This window comes from Haliotis rufescens, unplaced genomic scaffold (genome assembly GCF_023055435.1).
Source record: "Haliotis rufescens isolate VD_foot unplaced genomic scaffold, xgHalRufe1.0.p SCAF_6, whole genome shotgun sequence".
NCBI lineage: Eukaryota > Metazoa > Mollusca > Gastropoda > Lepetellida > Haliotidae > Haliotis > Haliotis rufescens.
The window spans coordinates 4,236,114-4,256,236 of NW_025964334.1; the positions used below are offsets into that span (position 1 = coordinate 4,236,114).

Here is a 20,123-nt window from a genome sequence, read left to right on the forward strand (position 1 = left end):
TGCCTTTCCCTTGCAGCCTTTCCTATGAGATTGAGAGTGTACGAAGCGACTCGTGTAGATCGGTAATCGACCAGACAGACCTCAATGACTGGCTGGTTGCAGAGAAGGGCATCATGTACGCCCTGATGGTGATCGGCGTTATCTTTGAAGTAAGCTCCACGTGCAATACCACTCGACATTGTACAAGACAATCAGCAGTGCCACTGTATCATACGCTTCTTTGCGCACTATAACACGAGACATAATGAACACACAATGCCATTTGGAAAGTGGTCAAATGTAACAAATGTTATATTTGGGATAATACTTCCTTTGTAAAGTACAGATTCTTGTACCTTTTGGTTGAGACTTCGTGTGCTGGCGATAAGGTGCCTCACTCTGGCAGTGTGGGTTCGAATCCCTGACGGGACTCAACCCAAAAAGCTCAAGAATATGTCCTTTACAAAGAAAGTGTTATCCCAAAATTGTTACAATAGACATAATGTTTACTATGTTCCTCTGTATTGTTTTTAATCCATAACCAATACAAAGCTACCAACAAGACAGTGTTTCGTTTAGAGTTGGTACTATGATTGTTTTAACAAACAATTGTTAGCTTATCAGTCACATCCATTAATAACGTCACTGTACCCGTGTTGGGAATCATAGCCGAGGCATAGGAATGACTTTCGAACGCTTCAACCCCTTGCCCCATTGTCTACAGTATTGTTAGTTCAGAATAGCTACCTTCACATTAACAGTATTGTTGTTAGTTTGACAGAGATACTTTCAAATTGGCAGTATTGTCGTTAGTTTAACAGGGACACTTTCACGTTAACAGTTTTGTTGTTCGTTCAACAAATACTTTCCCATTGACAGTATTGTTGTCAGTTTAACAGAGATACTTTCACATTGACAGTATTGTTGTTAAATTAACACAGATACTTTCAGATTGACAGTATTGTTGTTAGTTTGACAGAGATACTTTCAAATTGGCAGTATTGTTGTTAGTTTAACATAGATACTTTCACATTGACAGTTTTGTTGTTCGTTCAACAAATACTTTCACATTGACAGTATTGTTGTCAGTTTAACAGAGATACTTTCACATTTACAATTTTGATCTTAGTTTAACAGAGACACTTTCACATTGACAGTATTGTTGTTAAATTAACACAGATACTTTCAGATTGACAGTATTGTTGTTAGTTTGACAGAGATACTTTCAAATTGGCAGTATTGTTGTTAGTTTAACATAGATACTTTCACATTGACAGTTTTGTTGTTCGTTCAACAAATACTTTCACATTGACAGTATTGTTGTCAGTTTAACAGAGATACTTTCACATTTACAATTTTGATCTTAGTTTAACAGAGACACTTTCACATTGACAGTATTGTTGTTAGTTTAACGGAGATACTTTCACATTGACAGTATTGTTGTTAGTTTAACAGAGATACTTTCACATTGACAGTATTGTTATTAGTTTAACAGAGACACTTTCACATTGACAGTATTGTCGTTAGTTTAACATAGATACTTTCGCATTAACAATTTTGATTTTAGTTCAACAGAGACACTTTTAAATTGACAGTATTGTTGTTAGTTTAACACAGATACTTTCACACTGACAGTATTGTTATTTGTTTAACAGAGATACTTTCACAATGACAGTATTGCTGTTAGTTTAACAGATAGACTTTCACATTTACAGTATTGTTGTTAGTTTAGCAGAGATACTTTCACATTGACAGTATTATTGTTCGTTTAACAGGGACACTTTCACATTGACAGCATGGTTGTAAGTTTAACACAGATACTTTCACATAAACAGTGTTGTTGTTGTTAGTTTAGCAGAGGCACTTTCACGTTGACAGTATTGTTGTTAGTTTAACAGATACTTTCCCGTTGACAGTATTGTTGTTAGTTTAACAGAGATGCTTTCACATTGGCAGTGTTGTTAGTTTTACAGTGACACATTCATGTTGACAGTATTGTTGTAAGATTAACAGAGATGCTTTCACGGTGTCAGTTTTCTTAGTTTATCAGAGATACTTTCCTATTGGCAGTATTGTTGTTAGTTAAACAGAGACACATTCACATTGGCAGTGTTGTTGTTTGTTTAACAGATACTTTCACATTGACAGTATTGTTGTTAGTTTAACAGAGACACTTTTACGTTGACAGTGTTGTTGTTAGTTTAACAGAGATCCTTTCACGTTGACAGTATTGTTGATAGATCAACACAGATACTTTCACGGTGATATTACTGTTGTTACTTTAACAGAAATACCTTCTTATTGGCAGTAGTGTTGTTAGTTTAACAGAGACACTTTCACGGTGACAGTATTGTTGTTAGTTTAACAGAGATACTTTCACATTGACAGTATTGTTGTTTGTGTAACTGAGATGCTTTCACATTGGCAGTATTGTTGTTAGTTTAACACAGATACTTTCACGTTGACAGTATTGCTGTTAGTTTAACAAAGATGCTTTAGCATTGACAGTATTCTTAGTTTATCAGTGATACTTTCACATTGACAGTATTGTTATTAGTTTAACAGAGACACTTTCACATTGACGGTATTGTTGTAAGTTTAACAGAGATACTTTCACATTAATAGTGTTGTTGTTGTTGTTAGTTTAACAGAGACACTTTCACGGTGACAGTATTGTTGTTCGTTTAACAGAGACACTTTCACATTGACAGCATTGTTGTAAGTTTAACAGAGACACTTTCACATTGACAGTATTGTTGTTACTTTAACAGAGACACTTTCACATTGACAGTATTGTTGTTACATTAACAGAGACGCTTCACGTTGACAGTATTGTTGTTCGTTTAACAGAGACACTTTCACATTGACAGCATTGTTGTAAGTTTAACAGAGACACTTTCACATTGACAGTATTGTTGTTACTTTAACAGAGACACTTTCACATTGACAGTATTGTTGTTAGTTTAACAGAGATGCTTTCACATTGACAGTATTCTTAGTTTATCAGAGATACTTTCACATTGACAGCATTGTTGTAAGTTTAACAGAGACACTTTCACATTGACAGTATTGTTGTGTACTTTAACAGAGACACTTTCACATTGACAGTATTGTTGTTAGTTTAACACAGATACTTTCACATTGACAGTATTGTTGTTAGTTTAACAGAGACACTTTCACATTTACAGTATTGTTAGTTTAACAGAGATATTTTCACATTGACAGTATTATTGTTCGTTTAACAGAGATACTTTCACATTGACAGTATTATTGCTATTATACCGCCTACAAAATGTCGGGGGCATATAGTTATACCAAGTTTCCGTCCGTCCGTCCGTCCGTCCGTCCGAAAACTATTTAGTGGATTCATCTCAAACTTAGTACATACAATCTGTGTCATATGGAGGGGTGCAGTCAAAAGAAAAAAAATGTTTTTAGTAATTTTCCATTTTTTTATGAGTTTTTCAAACCCTAACCCTATCCCAGCTATTTAATTTGTAACTACTGACACACTAAGCAGGTCGGGGATATTAGTGAGCCACGCTCACTTTTGCACATGTTTTAACAGAGATACTTTCACATTGACAGTATTGTTGTTAGTTTAACAGGGATCCTTTCACATTGACAGAATTGTTGTTAGTTTAACAGAGATGCTTTCACATTGACAGTATTCTTAGTTTATCAGAGATACTTTCACATTGACAGTATTGTTGTTAGTTTTGCAGGGATACTTTCACATTAACAGTATTGTGTTAGAGATTCATCGATTGATCATAACGGGTAGTTTTGCACCTACAGTGCCTCCAGATTTACACCTCAAGATCCGCCTACTTCACCAGCCTGGAGAATTATGTTGAGTGGGTTGTCTTCATCCTTTCCTTCATTTTCCTTCTCGATTTCAACCTTTGCTACGCATATACCGGATTCAGAGAGGTATGTGCAGCCTGTATTTATATATATATATATTTCACTTACTGTTACGCACGAAACGGTTTCAGAGAGGTATGTGTAGCCTATATCTATTTTCATTACTGCTACGCACAAAGAGGTTTCAGATTGGTACGTGTAGCCTATATCTATTTTCATTACTGCTACGCACAAAGAGGTTTCAGAGAGGTATGTGTAGCGCCTATATCTATTTTCATTACTGCTACGCACAAAGAGGTTTCAGAGAGGTACGTGTAGCGCCTATATCTATTTTCATTACTGCTACGCACAAAGAGGTTTCAGAGAGATATGTGTAGCCTATATCTATTTTCATTACTGCTACGCACAAAGAGGTTTCAGATTGGTACGTGTAGCCTATATCTATTTTCATTACTGCTACGCACAAAGAGGTTTCAGAGAGGTACGTGTAGCGCCTATATCTATTTTCATTACTGCTACGCACAAAGAGGTTTCAGAGAGATATGTGTAGCCTATATCTATTTTCATTACTGCTACGCACAAAGAGGTTTCAGATTGGTACGTGTAGCCTATATCTATTTTCATTACTGCTACGCACAAAGAGGTTTCAGAGAGGTATGTGTAGCGCCTATATCTATTTTCATTACTGCTACGCACAAAGAGGTTTCAGAGAGGTACGTGTAGCGCCTATATCTATTTTCATTACTGCTACGCACAAAGAGGTTTCAGAGAGATATGTGTAGCCTATATCTATTTTCATTACTGCTACGCACAAAGAGGTTTCAGATTGGTACGTGTAGCCTATATCTATTTTCATTACTGCTACGCACAAAGAGGTTTCAGAGAGGTACGTGTAGCGCCTATATCTATTTTCATTACTGCTACGCACAAAGAGGTTTCAGAGAGATATGTGTAGCCTATATCTATTTTCATTACTGCTACGCTTAAAGAGGTTTCAGAGAGATACATGTAGCCTATATTTTTTATTTCAATTACACACCTCATGTAAACTCCCTTCATCGTTGTTCTTGTAATGTCAGAGCAGGTATTCCCCTCATTGTGTTATTGTTGAATGTTCCGGAACAGCAATGCTAATTTTGTCCTTCATTCCCACAAGAGCTCTTTCCTTCGAGATGGGTGGGAGACACACAAACCTGTACATTACACATTAATTCCAGGAATGGCAGTGGTCTCTGGGCGCTTTCGCCCTCTTCTTCTCCTGGATTGACCTGGTCCTGTACCTCAAGGCCTTCACCGCCTTAGGCTTGTATGTCATCATGTTCCAGGTCGTCTGTCGGACGTTTCTCAAGGTGTTTGTGGTCTTCTTCTGCCTGATTGGAGCTTTTGCGCTCGGTTTCCATACACTGTTGCAAAACCAGGTACTTACCTATTCTCTCAGACCAGGTACACATGTATAATTTCAGAAATGGGTAAACACTTTCCCATCAGAACAAAGTGAATGGCGACAGAACCATTTCCTTAGTCATACTACTGTATAATTCCGACTATATGAAAAGCATATGTTTCGGAATCAATATCAAATAGTGATGGTACTGGGCGTCCCACCTGTGACATGCGCCACTTATTTTTTATTTACTCCTGATTGCAACCAGTAATCGGTAGTGCCAATATGTGTTTCTGTTCTTCTGCCCTCAACCGCCCCCCTTGCTGTGACACATTGTGTCAGTCAATGTGTAGCTGGTCTTCAAACTGCATGTCATGTGAGCTCACTTCTCGCTGTGAAGTAACATCGCTTTTAGTGTAACGCCTAGTTAAGTCATTGATTGTGTGTACATAATCTATAGTACAATTTGCAGTAATCCGATTTGAGAAATGTCGATATGCAGTGGGTATCGCAATATTTGTGTTTGTTACAGATTCCTTTTCGGGACGTTGCCAACTCCATCCTCCGAACATCGGTAATGTTCATCGGGGAAATAGACTATAATGACATATTCAATGCTGGTGTCAACGCTACTGGCGATGCTTATGGGAAGGACAACAACCTAATCTACCCGGCAGCAACATCTGTCATGTTCTCCACCTTCATCCTACTGGCCTGTATAGTACTGATGAACCTCTTGGTTAGTAATACCCGTGGTAAACATCTGAGACCTTCATCACTTCGGGCTTCCCTACCACATTAAGCTGATACATCGTGATATAACTGGAATACTGTTAAAAGGGGCGTTAAACCCAACTCAATCACTCACTCAAGCACTCTTGGTTCTCACGCACATCTTGTTGCCCTACTCACATCAACAGTTGGTCTGTACTGGATGACATAGCCGAATATGTGTTTGCATTTTAAACTACAGCAAGGAATGACAATATCATACTTGTTTGCAGGGTTGAAACTAAAGCAAGGAATAACACTATCATACTTGTTTGCAGGTAAAAACTACAGCAAGGAATGACACTATCATACTTGTTTGCAGGTTGAAACTACAGCAAGAAATGACACTATCATTCTCGTTTACAGGTTAAAACTACAGCAAGAAATGACACTGTCATACTTGTTTGCAGGTTGAAACTACAGCAAGGAATGACACTATCATACTTGTTTGCAGGTAAAAACTACAGCAAGGAATGACACTATCATACTTGTTTGCAGGTTGAAACTACAGCAAGAAATGACACTATCATACTTGTTTGCAGATTGAAACTACAGCAAGGAATGACACTATCATACTTGTTTACAGGTTAAAACTACAGCAAGGAATGACACTATCATACTTGTTTGCAGGTTAAAACTACAGCAAGGAATGACACTATCATACTTGTTTGCAGGTTGAAACTACAGCAAGGAATGACACTATCATACTTGTTTGCAGGTTAAAACTACAGCAAGGAATGACACTATCATTCTCGTTTACAGGTTAAAACTACAGCAAGGAATGACACTATCATATTTGTTTACAGGTTAAAACTACAGCAAGGAATGACGCTATCATACTTGTTTGCAGATTGAAACTACAGCAAGGAATGACACTGTCATACTTGTTTGCAGGTTGAAACTACAGCAAGGGATGACAATATCATACTTGTTTGCAGGTTGAAACTACAGCAAGGAATGACACTATCATACTTGTTTGCAGGTAAAAATTACAGCAAGGAATGACACTATCATACTTGTTTGCAGGTTGAAACTACAGCAAGAAATGAAACTATCATTCTCGTTTACAGGTTAAAACTACAGCAAGGAATGACACTATCATACTTGTTTGCAGGTTGAAACTACAGCAAGGAATGACACTATCATACTTGTTTGCAGGTAAAAACTACAGCAAGGAATGACGCTATCATACTTGTTTGCAGGTTAAAACTACAGCAAGGAATGACACTATCATACTTGTTTGCAGGTTGAAACTACAGCAAGGAATGACACTATCATACTTGTTTACAGGTAAAAACTACAGCAAGGGATGACAATATCATACTTGTTTGCAGATTGAAACTACAGCAAGGAATGACACTATCCTACTTGTTTACAGGTAAAAAGTACAGCAAGGAATGACACTATCATACTTGTTTACAGATAAAAACTACAGCAAGGAATGACACTATCATACTTGTTTGCAGATTGAAACTACAGCAAGGAATGACAATATCATACTTGTTTGCAGGTTGAAACTACAGCAAGGAATTACTATATCATACTTGTTTGCAGATTGAAACTACAGCAAGGAATGACACTACCATATTTGTTTACAGGTTAAAACTACAGCAAGGAATGACGCTATCATATTTGTTTGCAGATTGAAACTACAGCAAGGAATGACACTATCATACTTGTTTGCAGGTTGAAACTACAGCAAGGAATGGCACTATCAAACTTGTTTGCAGGTTAAAACTACAGCAAGGAATGACACTATCATACTTGTTTGCAGGTAAAAACTACAGCAAGGAATGACACTATCATACTTGTTTGCAGGTTGAAACTACAGCAAGAAATGACACTATCATTCTCGTTTACAGGTTAAAACTACAGCAAGGAATGACACTATCATACTTGTTTGCAGGTTGAAACTACAGCAAGGAATGACACTATCATACTTGTTTGCAGGTAAAAACTACAGCAAGGAATGACAGTATCATACTTGTTTGCAGGTTAAAACTACAGCAAGGAATGACACTATCATACTTGTTTGCAGGTTGAAACTACAGCAAGGAATGACACTATCATACTTGTTTACAGGTAAAAACTACAGCAAGGGATGACAATATCATACTTGTTTGCAGATTGAAACTACAGCAAGGAATGACACTATCCTACTTGTTTACAGGTAAAAACTACAGCAAGAAATGACACTATCATACTTGTTTACAGATAAAAACTACAGCAAGGAATGACACTATCATACTTGTTTGCAGATTGAAACTACAGCAAGGAATGACACTATCCTACTTGTTTACAGGTTAAAACTACAGCAAGGGATGACACTATCATACTTGTTTGCAGGTTGAAACAACAGGAAGGAATGACACCATCATATTTGTTTACAGGTTAAAACTACAGAAAGGAATGACAATATCATACTTGTTTGCAGGTTGAAACTACAGCAAGAAATGAAACTATCATTCTCGTTTACAGGTTAAAACTACAGCAAGGAATGACACTATCATACTTGTTTGCAGGTTGAAACTACAGCAAGGAATGACACTATCATACTTGTTTGCAGGTAAAAACTACAGCAAGGAATGACAATATCATACTTGTTTGCAGGTTAAAACTACAGCAAGGAATGACACTATCATACTTGTTTGCAGGTTGAAACTACAGCAAGGAATGACACTATCATACTTGTTTACAGGTAAAAACTACAGCAAGGGATGACAATATCATACTTGTTTGCAGATTGAAACTACAGGAAGGAATGACACTATCCTACTTGTTTACAGGTAAAAAGTACAGCAAGGAATGACACTATCATACTTGTTTACAGATAAAAACTACAGCAAGGAATGACACTATCATACTTGTTTGCAGGTTGAAACTACAGCAAGAAATGACACTATCATTCTCGTTTACAGGTTAAAACTACAGCAAGGAATGACACTATCATACTTGTTTGCAGGTTGAAACTACAGCAAGGAATGACACTATCATACTTGTTTGCAGGTAAAAACTACAGCAAGGAATGACAGTATCATACTTGTTTGCAGGTTAAAACTACAGCAAGGAATGACACTATCATACTTGTTTGCAGGTTGAAACTACAGCAAGGAATGACACTATCATACTTGTTTACAGGTAAAAACTACAGCAAGGGATGACAATATCATACTTGTTTGCAGATTGAAACTACAGGAAGGAATGACACTATCCTACTTGTTTACAGGTAAAAAGTACAGCAAGGAATGACACTATCATACTTGTTTACAGATAAAAACTACAGCAAGGAATGACACTATCATACTTGTTTGCAGATTGAAACCACAGGAAGGAATGACACTATCCTACTTGTTTACAGGTTAAAACTACAGCAAGGGATGACACTATCATACTTGTTTGCAGGTTGAAACAACAGGAAGGAATGACACTATCATATTTGTTTACAGGTTAAAACTACAGAAAGGAATGACAATATCATACTTGTTTGCAGGTTGAAACTACAGCAAGAAATGAAACTATCATTCTCGTTTACAGGTTAAAACTACAGCAAGGAATGACACTATCATACTTGTTTGCAGGTTGAAACTACAGCAAGGAATGACACTATCATACTTGTTTGCAGGTAAAAACTACAGCAAGGAATGACAATATCATACTTGTTTGCAGGTTAAAACTACAGCAAGGAATGACAATATCATACTTGTTTGCAGGTTGAAACAACAGGAAGGAATGACACTATCATACTTGTTTACAGGTAAAAACTACAGCAAGGGATGACAATATCATACTTGTTTGCAGATTGAAACTACAGGAAGGAATGACACTATCCTACTTGTTTACAGGTAAAAAGTACAGCAAGGAATGACACTATCATACTTGTTTACAGATAAAAACTACAGCAAGGAATGACACTATCATACTTGTTTGCAGATTGAAACTACAGCAAGGAATTACTATATCATACTTGTTTGCAGATTGAAACTACAGCAAGGAATGACACTACCACATTTGTTTACAGGTTAAAACTACAGCAAGGAATGACGCTATCATACTTGTTTGCAGGTTGAAACTACAGCAAGGAATGACACTATCATAATTGTTTGCAGGTTGAAACTACAGCAAGGAATGACACTATCATACTTGTTTGCAGGTTAAAACTACAGCAAGGAATGACACTATCATACTTGTTTGCAGGTAAAAACTACAGCAAGGAATGACACTATCATACTTGTTTGCAGGTTGAAACTACAGCAAGAAATGACACTATCATTCTCGTTTACAGGTTAAAACTACAGCAAGGAATGACACTATCATACTTGTTTGCAGGTAAAAACTACAGCAAGGAATGACAATATCATACTTGTTTGCAGGTTAAAACTACAGCAAGGAATGACAATATCATACTTGTTTGCAGGTTGAAACTACAGCAAGGAATGACACTATCATACTTGTTTACAGGTAAAAACTACAGCAAGGGATGACAATATCATACTTGTTTGCAGATTGAAACTACAGGAAGGAATGACACTATCCTACTTGTTTACAGGTAAAAAGTACAGCAAGGAATGACACTATCATACTTGTTTACAGATAAAAACTACAGCAAGGAATGACACTATCATACTTGTTTGCAGATTGAAACTACAGCAAGGAATGACAATATCATACTTGTTTGCAGGTTGAAACTACAGCAAGGAATTACTATATCATACTTGTTTGCAGATTGAAACTACAGCAAGGAATGACACTACCACATTTGTTTACAGGTTAAAACTACAGCAAGGAATGACGCTATCATACTTGTTTGCAGGTTGAAACTACAGCAAGGAATGACACTATCATACTTGTTTGCAGGTTGAAACTACAGCAAGGAATGACAGTATCATACTTGTTTGCAGGTTAAAACTACAGCAAGGAATGACACTATCATACTTGTTTGCAGGTTGAAACTACAGCAAGGAATGACACTATCATACTTGTTTACAGGTAAAAACTACAGCAAGGGATGACAATATCATACTTGTTTGCAGATTGAAACTACAGGAAGGAATGACACTATCCTACTTGTTTACAGGTAAAAAGTACAGCAAGGAATGACACTATCATACTTGTTTACAGATAAAAACTACAGCAAGGAATGACACTATCATACTTGTTTGCAGATTGAAACTACAGGAAGGAATGACACTATCCTACTTGTTTACAGGTTAAAACTACAGCAAGGGATGACACTATCATACTTGTTTGCAGGTTGAAACAACAGGAAGGAATGACACTATCATATTTGTTTACAGGTTAAAACTACAGAAAGGAATGACAATATCATACTTGTTTGCAGGTTGAAACTACAGCAAGAAATGAAACTATCATTCTCGTTTACAGGTTAAAACTACAGCAAGGAATGACACTATCATACTTGTTTGCAGGTTGAAACTACAGCAAGGAATGACACTATCATACTTGTTTGCAGGTAAAAACTACAGCAAGGAATGACAATATCATACTTGTTTGCAGGTTAAAACTACAGCAAGGAATGACACTATCATACTTGTTTGCAGGTTGAAACTACAGCAAGGAATGACACTATCATACTTGTTTACAGGTAAAAACTACAGTAAGGGATGACAATATCATACTTGTTTGCAGATTGAAACTACAGGAAGGAATGACACTATCCTACTTGTTTACAGGTAAAAAGTACAGCAAGGAATGACACTATCATACTTGTTTACAGATAAAAACTACAGCAAGGAATGACACTATCATACTTGTTTGCAGATTGAAACTACAGCAAGGAATGACAATATCATACTTGTTTGCAGGTTGAAACTACAGCAAGGAATTACTATATCATACTTGTTTGCAGATTGAAACTACAGCAAGGAATGACACTACCACATTTGTTTACAGGTTAAAACTACAGCAAGGAATGACGCTATCATACTTGTTTGCAGGTTGAAACTACAGCAAGGAATGACACTATCATACTTGTTTGCAGGTTGAAACTACAGCAAGGAATGACACTATCATACTTGTTTGCAGGTTAAAACTACAGCAAGGAATGACACTATCATACTTGTTTGCAGGTAAAAACTACAGCAAGGAATGACACTATCATACTTGTTTGCAGGTTGAAACTACAGCAAGAAATGACACTATCATTCTCGTTTACAGGTTAAAACTACAGCAAGGAATGACACTATCATACTTGTTTGCAGGTTGAAACTACAGCAAGGAATGACACTATCATACTTGTTTGCAGGTAAAAACTACAGCAAGGAATGACGCTATCATACTTGTTTGCAGGTTAAAACTACAGCAAGGAATGACACTATCATACTTGTTTGCAGGTTGAAACTACAGCAAGGAATGACACTATCATACTTGTTTACAGGTAAAAACTACAGCAAGGGATGACAATATCATACTTGTTTGCAGATTGAAACTACAGGAAGGAATGACACTATCCTACTTGTTTACAGGTAAAAAGTACAGCAAGGAATGACACTATCATATTTGTTTACAGATAAAAACTACAGCAAGGAATGACACTATCATACTTGTTTGCAGATTGAAACTACAGCAAGGAATGACAATATCATACTTGTTTGCAGATTGAAACTACAGGAAGGAATGACACTATCCTACTTGTTTACAGGTTAAAACTACAGCAAGGGATGACACTATCATACTTGTTTGCAGGTTGAAACAACAGGAAGGAATGACACTATCATACTTGTTTACAGGTTAAAACTACAGAAAGGAATGACACTATCATACTTGTTTGCAGGTTGAAACAACAGGAAGGAATGACACTATCCTACTTGTTTACAGGTAAAAAGTACAGCAAGGAATGACACTATCATACTTGTTTACAGATAAAAACTACAGCAAGGAATGACACTATCATACTTGTTTGCAGATTGAAACTACAGCAAGGAATGACAATATCATACTTGTTTGCAGATTGAAACTACAGGAAGGAATGACACTATCCTACTTGTTTACAGGTTAAAACTACAGCAAGGGATGACACTATCATACTTGTTTGCAGGTTGAAACAACAGGAAGGAATGACACTATCATACTTGTTTACAGGTTAAAACTACAGAAAGGAATGACAATATCATACTTGTTTGGAGGTTGAAACTACAGCAAGAAATGACACTATCATTCTCGTTTACAGGTTAAAACTACAGCAAGAAATGACAATATCATACTTGTTTGCAGGTTAAAACTACAGCAAGGAATGACACTATCATTCTCGTTTACAGGTTAAAACTACAGCAAGAAATGACACTGTCATACTTGTTTGCAGATTGAAACTACAGCAAGGAATGACACTACCATATTTGTTTACAGGTTAAAACTACAGCAAGGAATGACGCTATCATACTTGTTTGCAGATTGAAACTACAGCAAGGAATGACACTATCATACTTGTTTGCAGGTTGAAACTATAGCAAGGAATGACACTATCATACTTGTTTGCAGGTTAAAACTACAGCAAGGAATGACACTATCATACTTGTTTGCAGGTTAAAACTACAGCAAGGAATGACACTATCATACTTGTTTGCAGGTAAAAACTACAGCAAGGAATGACACTATCATACTTGTTTACAGGTTAAAACTACAGAAAGGAATGACACTATCATACTTGTTTGCAGGTTAAAACTACAGCAAGGAATGACACTATCATACTTGTTTGCAGGGTAAGACTACAGGAAGAAATGACACTATCATACTTGTTTCCAGATTAAAAGCCAGGAATGACACTATCATATTTGTTTAGAGGTTAAAACTACAGCAAGGAATCGAGCTATCGTACTTGTTTGCAGATTGAAACTACAGCAAGGAATGACAATATCATACTTGTTTGCAGGTTGAAACTACAGCAAGGAATTACTGTATCATACTTGTTTGCAGGTTGAAACTACAGCAAGGAATGACAGTATCATACTTGTTTGCAGGTAAAAAGTACAGCAAGAAATGACACTATCATACTTGTTTGCAGATTGAAACTACAGCAAGGAATGACACTATCATACTTGTTTGCAGACCGAAACTACAGCAAGGAATGACACTATCATACTTGTTTGCAGGTTAAAACTACAGCAAGAAATGACACTGTCATACTTGTTTGCAGGTTGAAACTACAGCAAGGGATGACAATATCATACTTGTTTGCAGGTATAAACTAGAGCAGAGAATGGCAATATCATACTTGTTTGCAGGTTGAAACTACAGCAAGGAATGACAATATCATATTTGTTTGTAGGTTAAAACTACAGCAAGGAATGACAATATCATACTTGTTTGTAGGTTGGAACTGCCGCAAGGAATGACACTATCCTACTTGTTTGCAGATTGAAACTACAGCAAGGGATGACAATATCATACTTGTTTGCAGATTGAAACTACAGGAAGGAATGACACTATCCTACTTGTTTACAGGTAAAAAGTACAGCAAGGAATGACACTATCATACTTGTTTACAGATAAAAACTACAGCAAGGAATGACACTATCATACTTGTTTGCAGATTGAAACTACAGCAAGGAATGACAATATCATACTTGTTTGCAGGTTGAAACTACAGCAAGGAATTACTGTATCATACTTGTTTGCAGGTTAAAACTACAGCAAGGAATGACACAATCATAATTGTTTACAGATTAAAACTACAGCAAGGAATGACACTATCATACTTGTTTACAGGTTAAAACTACAGCAAGGAATGACAATATCATACCTTTTTGCAGATTGAAACTACCGCAAGGAATGACACTATCATACTTGTTTGCAGATTGAAACTACAGCAAGGAATGACACTATCATACTTGTCTGCAGGTTGAAACTACAGCAAGGAATGACAATATCATACTTGTTTGCAGGTTAAAACAACAGCAAGGAATGACAATATCATACCTTTTTGCAGATTGAAACTACCGCAAGGAATGACACTATCATACTTGTTTGCAGATTGAAACTACAGCAAGGAATGACACTATCATACTTGTTTGCAGGTTGGACTGGCAGTAGATGACATCAAAGCCATTACCCGAAAGGCGGCATTCGAGAGGACGTCAATGCATGTGAGTAAAATATGTTAAGTATGTGTTGTACTTCTTTGATGCTGATCTCTCAGGTAAAACATCTGCCGGAAACTCACCTAATTATAACAACTTGACACTCCTAGACAAGATAATGTCCTTTATAGCCATGGGTAATTGTTTTGACACATTGATATCGTATGTCAAGGGTCAAGGTCACCATTAAGGTCATTGTCGTATAAAACCTCGCGAAGAATTTACTGTATGTCCAAGAAACGTGTTAATAACGTGCGTTGTACTTCCTGTTTTAAGCTACATTGCATATGACATATTTTCATCAACCAGAAGTGAAATCAATGAACCAGAAGGGGTTATAACTTTCCTATTAGAGGAATTGAACTTTCTGAGTTAACATTGTACTGCACTGGCCATTTCCCAAACCTGAAAAGATGTCATTAGAATAGAAGTGATGTCATTTGATTGGGAGTGATGGCATTACCAAACAATACTGAGAAGAAACCTTTCGACAACAAACCCTTTTTCGTTAATCACGAGAAATATATATTCCTCACAAACAAAGTAATCACGCAAAACATTTTGAGGAAAATATATCTTCACGAGTAGCTGTGTCCTGGTCCTTTTATCGTACTTTTTTTTTTAGCATTTTATTAAAGAGCATGTGTTGATATTTATTGGCAGGTTGACATGGTTTTAGATGTAGAGAAAGTTCTCCATAAAACCCTACGGAAGGGGTGTTACCGTATGCGGAGGAAATGTGTGGCCCAGGATAAAGTCAAACAGCGCGGGTTCTGGCACTGGTTGAAACATCTGCCCATCTGGTGGTGGAATCAACAGGTGGAGACAGATGAAAATGCTATTCTGGTTAGTACACCTGACTGACTATCTAATCAAATAGGGTGATCCCACAAGCAATAAGATGAACTACCTTCTCCAAAGATACACTGAGATATACTTTTGAGAATAAAAGATATTATTTATATAGAAGGAGAAATTAAAACTGGCGAGAGTAAATATATATATAGTTAATGGTGGACAACGTTCCTTCATTGGTTAACTTATGAACGAACTAAAGTATTTCAATATGCTCCAGTGTTTTCCACAACTATAGGTGCCTATGAATCATTCTGTCAGTATGTTGTATCTCTCCTCTCAAACTGTTGACGTGTTCTACCATAGATCTTATCAGTAATGCTTTGTATGGGAACTTAATGTTTGTGAGAGAACGTTTTGTGGGTGTCAACCTGTTTATTGTTGATTTAAACAAGATGAAATTCATAAAACGCTGTTCTTAAAAGTATTTTCATAATCTCAACTCTATACATATGCACATGACTTCAAATTCACTGACTCATGTATTCTAGAAATGTATTCCGATCTGAGGCAGCCTTTGACCCACGGAATGTTGTTTTTCAGAAATGTATCCCCGAACTCATAAAGCGTCAAGAAGAGCTGCATGAGCTGCTGTTGGGGATGAACAAGGAGCTGCTGGCTCAGAACCGCCGGATGGAGAAGTTCCTACAGGTCAAGGGGGATGCCGAGAAGGCGGAGAGCAGTCATAACGCCGAATTGGAGAAGGAGGCCAACAGCCTCACTTTGCACCACGCATAGAGACTGGGAGGGCCTGAGTGTCCTCTTTGTCTCAGGCATCGTAATTTGCTGTGTAGATTTGCTGCCTTCAGTCGTGCCAACCTCAGCTGATCGAGGGTTCGATCCTCCATACAACTGACCCGCTGCGATATAACTGTAGAGCCGCACTTACCCATTTACTCGTTGATACTGGAATGCTCGTGCCAATGTTTGAAATCCATGTCTGGTGTCCCCCCTCCCTCCCCCGCCTTATGCATGGAATAATGCTCACAGTGGTGTACAGCCATATTCACACCCTTACTCACGTTAGCAGTTTCGTTTTCCGTGAGTGAGTGATCGCTGCATTCTAAGTGAAACTGTGGATAATCATTTTGACAAAGTACAGTAGAACATGGATATAACGAACTACAAGGGAGCAAAGAAGTCAGTTCGTAATATCCGTTGTTCGTTTTACACGTTTTCGTGCGCAAACGTCCGCCATCTTGGATAAATCAAACACAATGCACGTAATTGCATCATTGACTTGTATTAGCTGACAGTGGTGTATATATTCTATATTCCCACCCTTACTCACGTTAGCAGTTTCGTTTATCGTGAGTGAGTGATGTTGATAATCCTTATGACTAAGTACTTGTAAATTTTGCTTTGTTTTCATGTGAGTTAAATTGTCGATAATAATATATTGAAGAATTAAATCGTCGATAACAATATTTTGAATAATGTTGAAAGTAGTTGTATTAAGAATGCTGTAAATGAAATCGCTGTTTAATTATGAACTTGTGATTATGTTTTAAGTACTAAACGCCACCATTAGCATTTTAATGCATTGCAGTTCTGCTTGAAGTAACTAGATTGAATTATATAATTTACACCATCGGTTTAAAAGAATAGCATAGGAAGCACTTACGGCGGATCAGCGGATGTACCCGATACAACTTTGATATCATGTGAAATGCCGCCATCTTGATCCTGGGTTCTTGTAGGTGCCATCCTTGTCCTGCATTCTGTTAGCTGCCTACTTGATCCTGCATTCTTTGAGCCGCCATCTTGATACTGCATTCTTGGAGCCGCCATCTTGATCCTGCATTCTTGGAGCCGCCATCTTGGTCCTGGGTTCTTGTAGGTGCCATCCTTGTCCTGCATTCTGTTAGCTGCCTACTTGATCCTGCATTCTTGGAGCCGCCATCTTGATACTGCATTCTTGGAGCCGCCATCTTGATCCTGCATTCTTGGAGCCGCCATCTTGATCCTGCATTCTTGGAGCCGCCATCTTGGTACTGCATTCTTGGAGCCACCATCTTGATCCTGCATTCTTGGAGCCGCCATCTTGGTCCTGGGTTCTTGTAGGTGCCATCCTTGTCCTGCATTCTGTTAGCTGCCTACTTGATCCTGCATTCTTGGAGCCGCCATCTTGATCCCAGGTTTTTGTAGGTGCCATCCTTGTCCTGCATTCTTTGAGCCGCCATCTTGATACTGCATTCTTGGAGCCGCCATCTTGATCCTGCATTCTTGGAGCCACCATCTTGATCCTGCATTCTTGGAGCCGCCATCTTGGTCCTGGGTTCTTGTAGGTGCCATCCTTGTCCTGCATTCTTGGAGCCGCCATCTTGGTCCTGGGTTCTTGTAGGTGCCATCCTTGTCCTGCATTCTTGGAGCCTCCATCTTGATCCTGCAGGCTTGGAGCCGCCATCTTGATCCTGCATTCTTGGAGCCGCCATCTTGATCCTGCATTCTTGGAGCCGCCATCTTGATCCTGGGTTCTTGTAGGTGCCATCTTTGTCCTGCATTCTTGGAGCCGCCATCTTGATCCTACATTCTTGGAGCCGCCATCTTGATCCTGCATTCTTGGAGCCGCCATCTTGATCCCAGGTTTTTGTAGGTGCCATCCTTGTCCTGCATTCTTGGAGCCGCCATCTTGATCCTGCATTCTTGGAGCCGCCATCTTGATCCTGGGTTCTTGTAGGTGCCATCCTTGTCCTGCATTCTTGGAGCCGCCATCTTGATCCTGCATTCTTGGAGCCGCCATCTTGATCTTGGGTTTTTGTAGGTTCCATCCTTGTCCTGCATTCTTGGAGCCGCCATCTTGGTCCTGCATTCTTTGGGCCTTCATCTTGGTCCTGCATTCTTGGAGCCGCCATCTTGTTCGTGCATTCTATGTCCTATGTTGTGTTTGTTTGTCTTATAATTGGATATTGAGATATTTATGCAGGTGCGATATGATTCCTGTCCTTTCTCCGTAACGTCCAGCTTCATATAGTTCCTGGGCATGCATGTTTATTTCATGAAATGCTTGCTACAGTTACTTGTGTGTTTTGCTTTTTAATACATTATTCAACCTTTGAAGCGTAAAATTATCTTTTGAAGAGCAGAGGCTAAATAACTCATAAAATCACATGTTTCAATACTTCCTAGTCAAGTACCCCAACATGAATGATGTTTTGACACTTCTTAGTGGCTCTGATGATCAGAAAGTTGTCAAAAACAATGTCATTTCAATTAAGTTGGCGTAAAGATACAGGACCAAGACAGCGACATTTTTTTCCTGTAAGTGCACATAATACAAATCAGACTATGCTTTAGGTACGGCTTTTCGTATATGTGACTTATGACGGTGATCTCGTGGCATGTCGTCTCTAGGCCGCCCTTTGTTATAAATCACACATGATATCACCACGTTTCGACTGTTGAGTTTGCTTCAAACAACATGACAACTTGAGTGTGGGATAACCTAGACTTGGTCATTTCCGAAACATATTGTATCTTTGACATACAAACGAGCGGTTTAATATTACCGTGATACAAACACATCTCTGACTGTTCTAACACTGGGAGTGAAATGTCACTGAGTGCTGTCACTAAGGACTGGTTCCACTGCGTGTTTTGTATTCCCTGTGCAACACATTGAATCATTACAGAAGTATTTTGTACATTGCCATGGAAAATAAAATTGTTCTACATCAAACTTTGGGATATGGCTTGAATTTGGACATCTACGTTATACAGACAGTGAACACATGCAATATAGAAGCGTGGTAGCGTCAACAACGAGGACTTGCATGCCTGTCAGTCCGCCACACACGACTTGATCATGTCTACTGAATACATTTCCTTTGTTGGACATATAGTTGAACCACGTTGTCTCGAACTCAGACAAGACTAAAGAAATAGGCAGATTTATCCTGGGTTCGAGATATCCGACTCGACTTTATTACCATCTGGCCTAGCCATCAACGGTTTCCTGAATTTGATATTTCACGCCGCATCGGGATCAGACCGTTATACTTATGACCGGCAGTGACCTTTGCAATATGTCCACAGAACACGTTCCTGTTTATGGTCTCTGTAAGTTGTGTTTGAATTTACAATCATAGATGTATTTGTGATTCACCAGCCTGTGCAATGCAGCAATGACACAAGGTTGATTCCCGGACGTTCACTGTCGAGGTTTTCACCAGGCA

At 38.1% G+C, this 20,123-nt stretch overlaps 1 protein-coding gene across 1 annotated transcript in view; it reads left to right on the forward strand.

Moving 5' to 3' along the window:
• LOC124113507 (transient receptor potential cation channel subfamily A member 1 homolog) overlaps nt 1-19,627 on the forward strand; it is a 40,211-nt gene extending 20,584 nt beyond the window's left edge. The window contains exons 20-26 of the mRNA XM_048386447.1: nt 17-149; nt 3,778-3,912; nt 5,064-5,264; nt 5,763-5,969; nt 15,031-15,099; nt 15,757-15,939; nt 16,492-19,627. Coding sequence (XP_048242404.1) covers nt 17-149; nt 3,778-3,912; nt 5,064-5,264; nt 5,763-5,969; nt 15,031-15,099; nt 15,757-15,939; nt 16,492-16,686 — 1,123 coding nt within the window. The 3' untranslated portion in view covers nt 16,687-19,627. The remainder of the gene's footprint in view (nt 1-16; nt 150-3,777; nt 3,913-5,063; nt 5,265-5,762; nt 5,970-15,030; nt 15,100-15,756; nt 15,940-16,491) is intronic.
• The last annotated feature ends 496 nt before the right edge of the window (nt 19,628-20,123 follow it).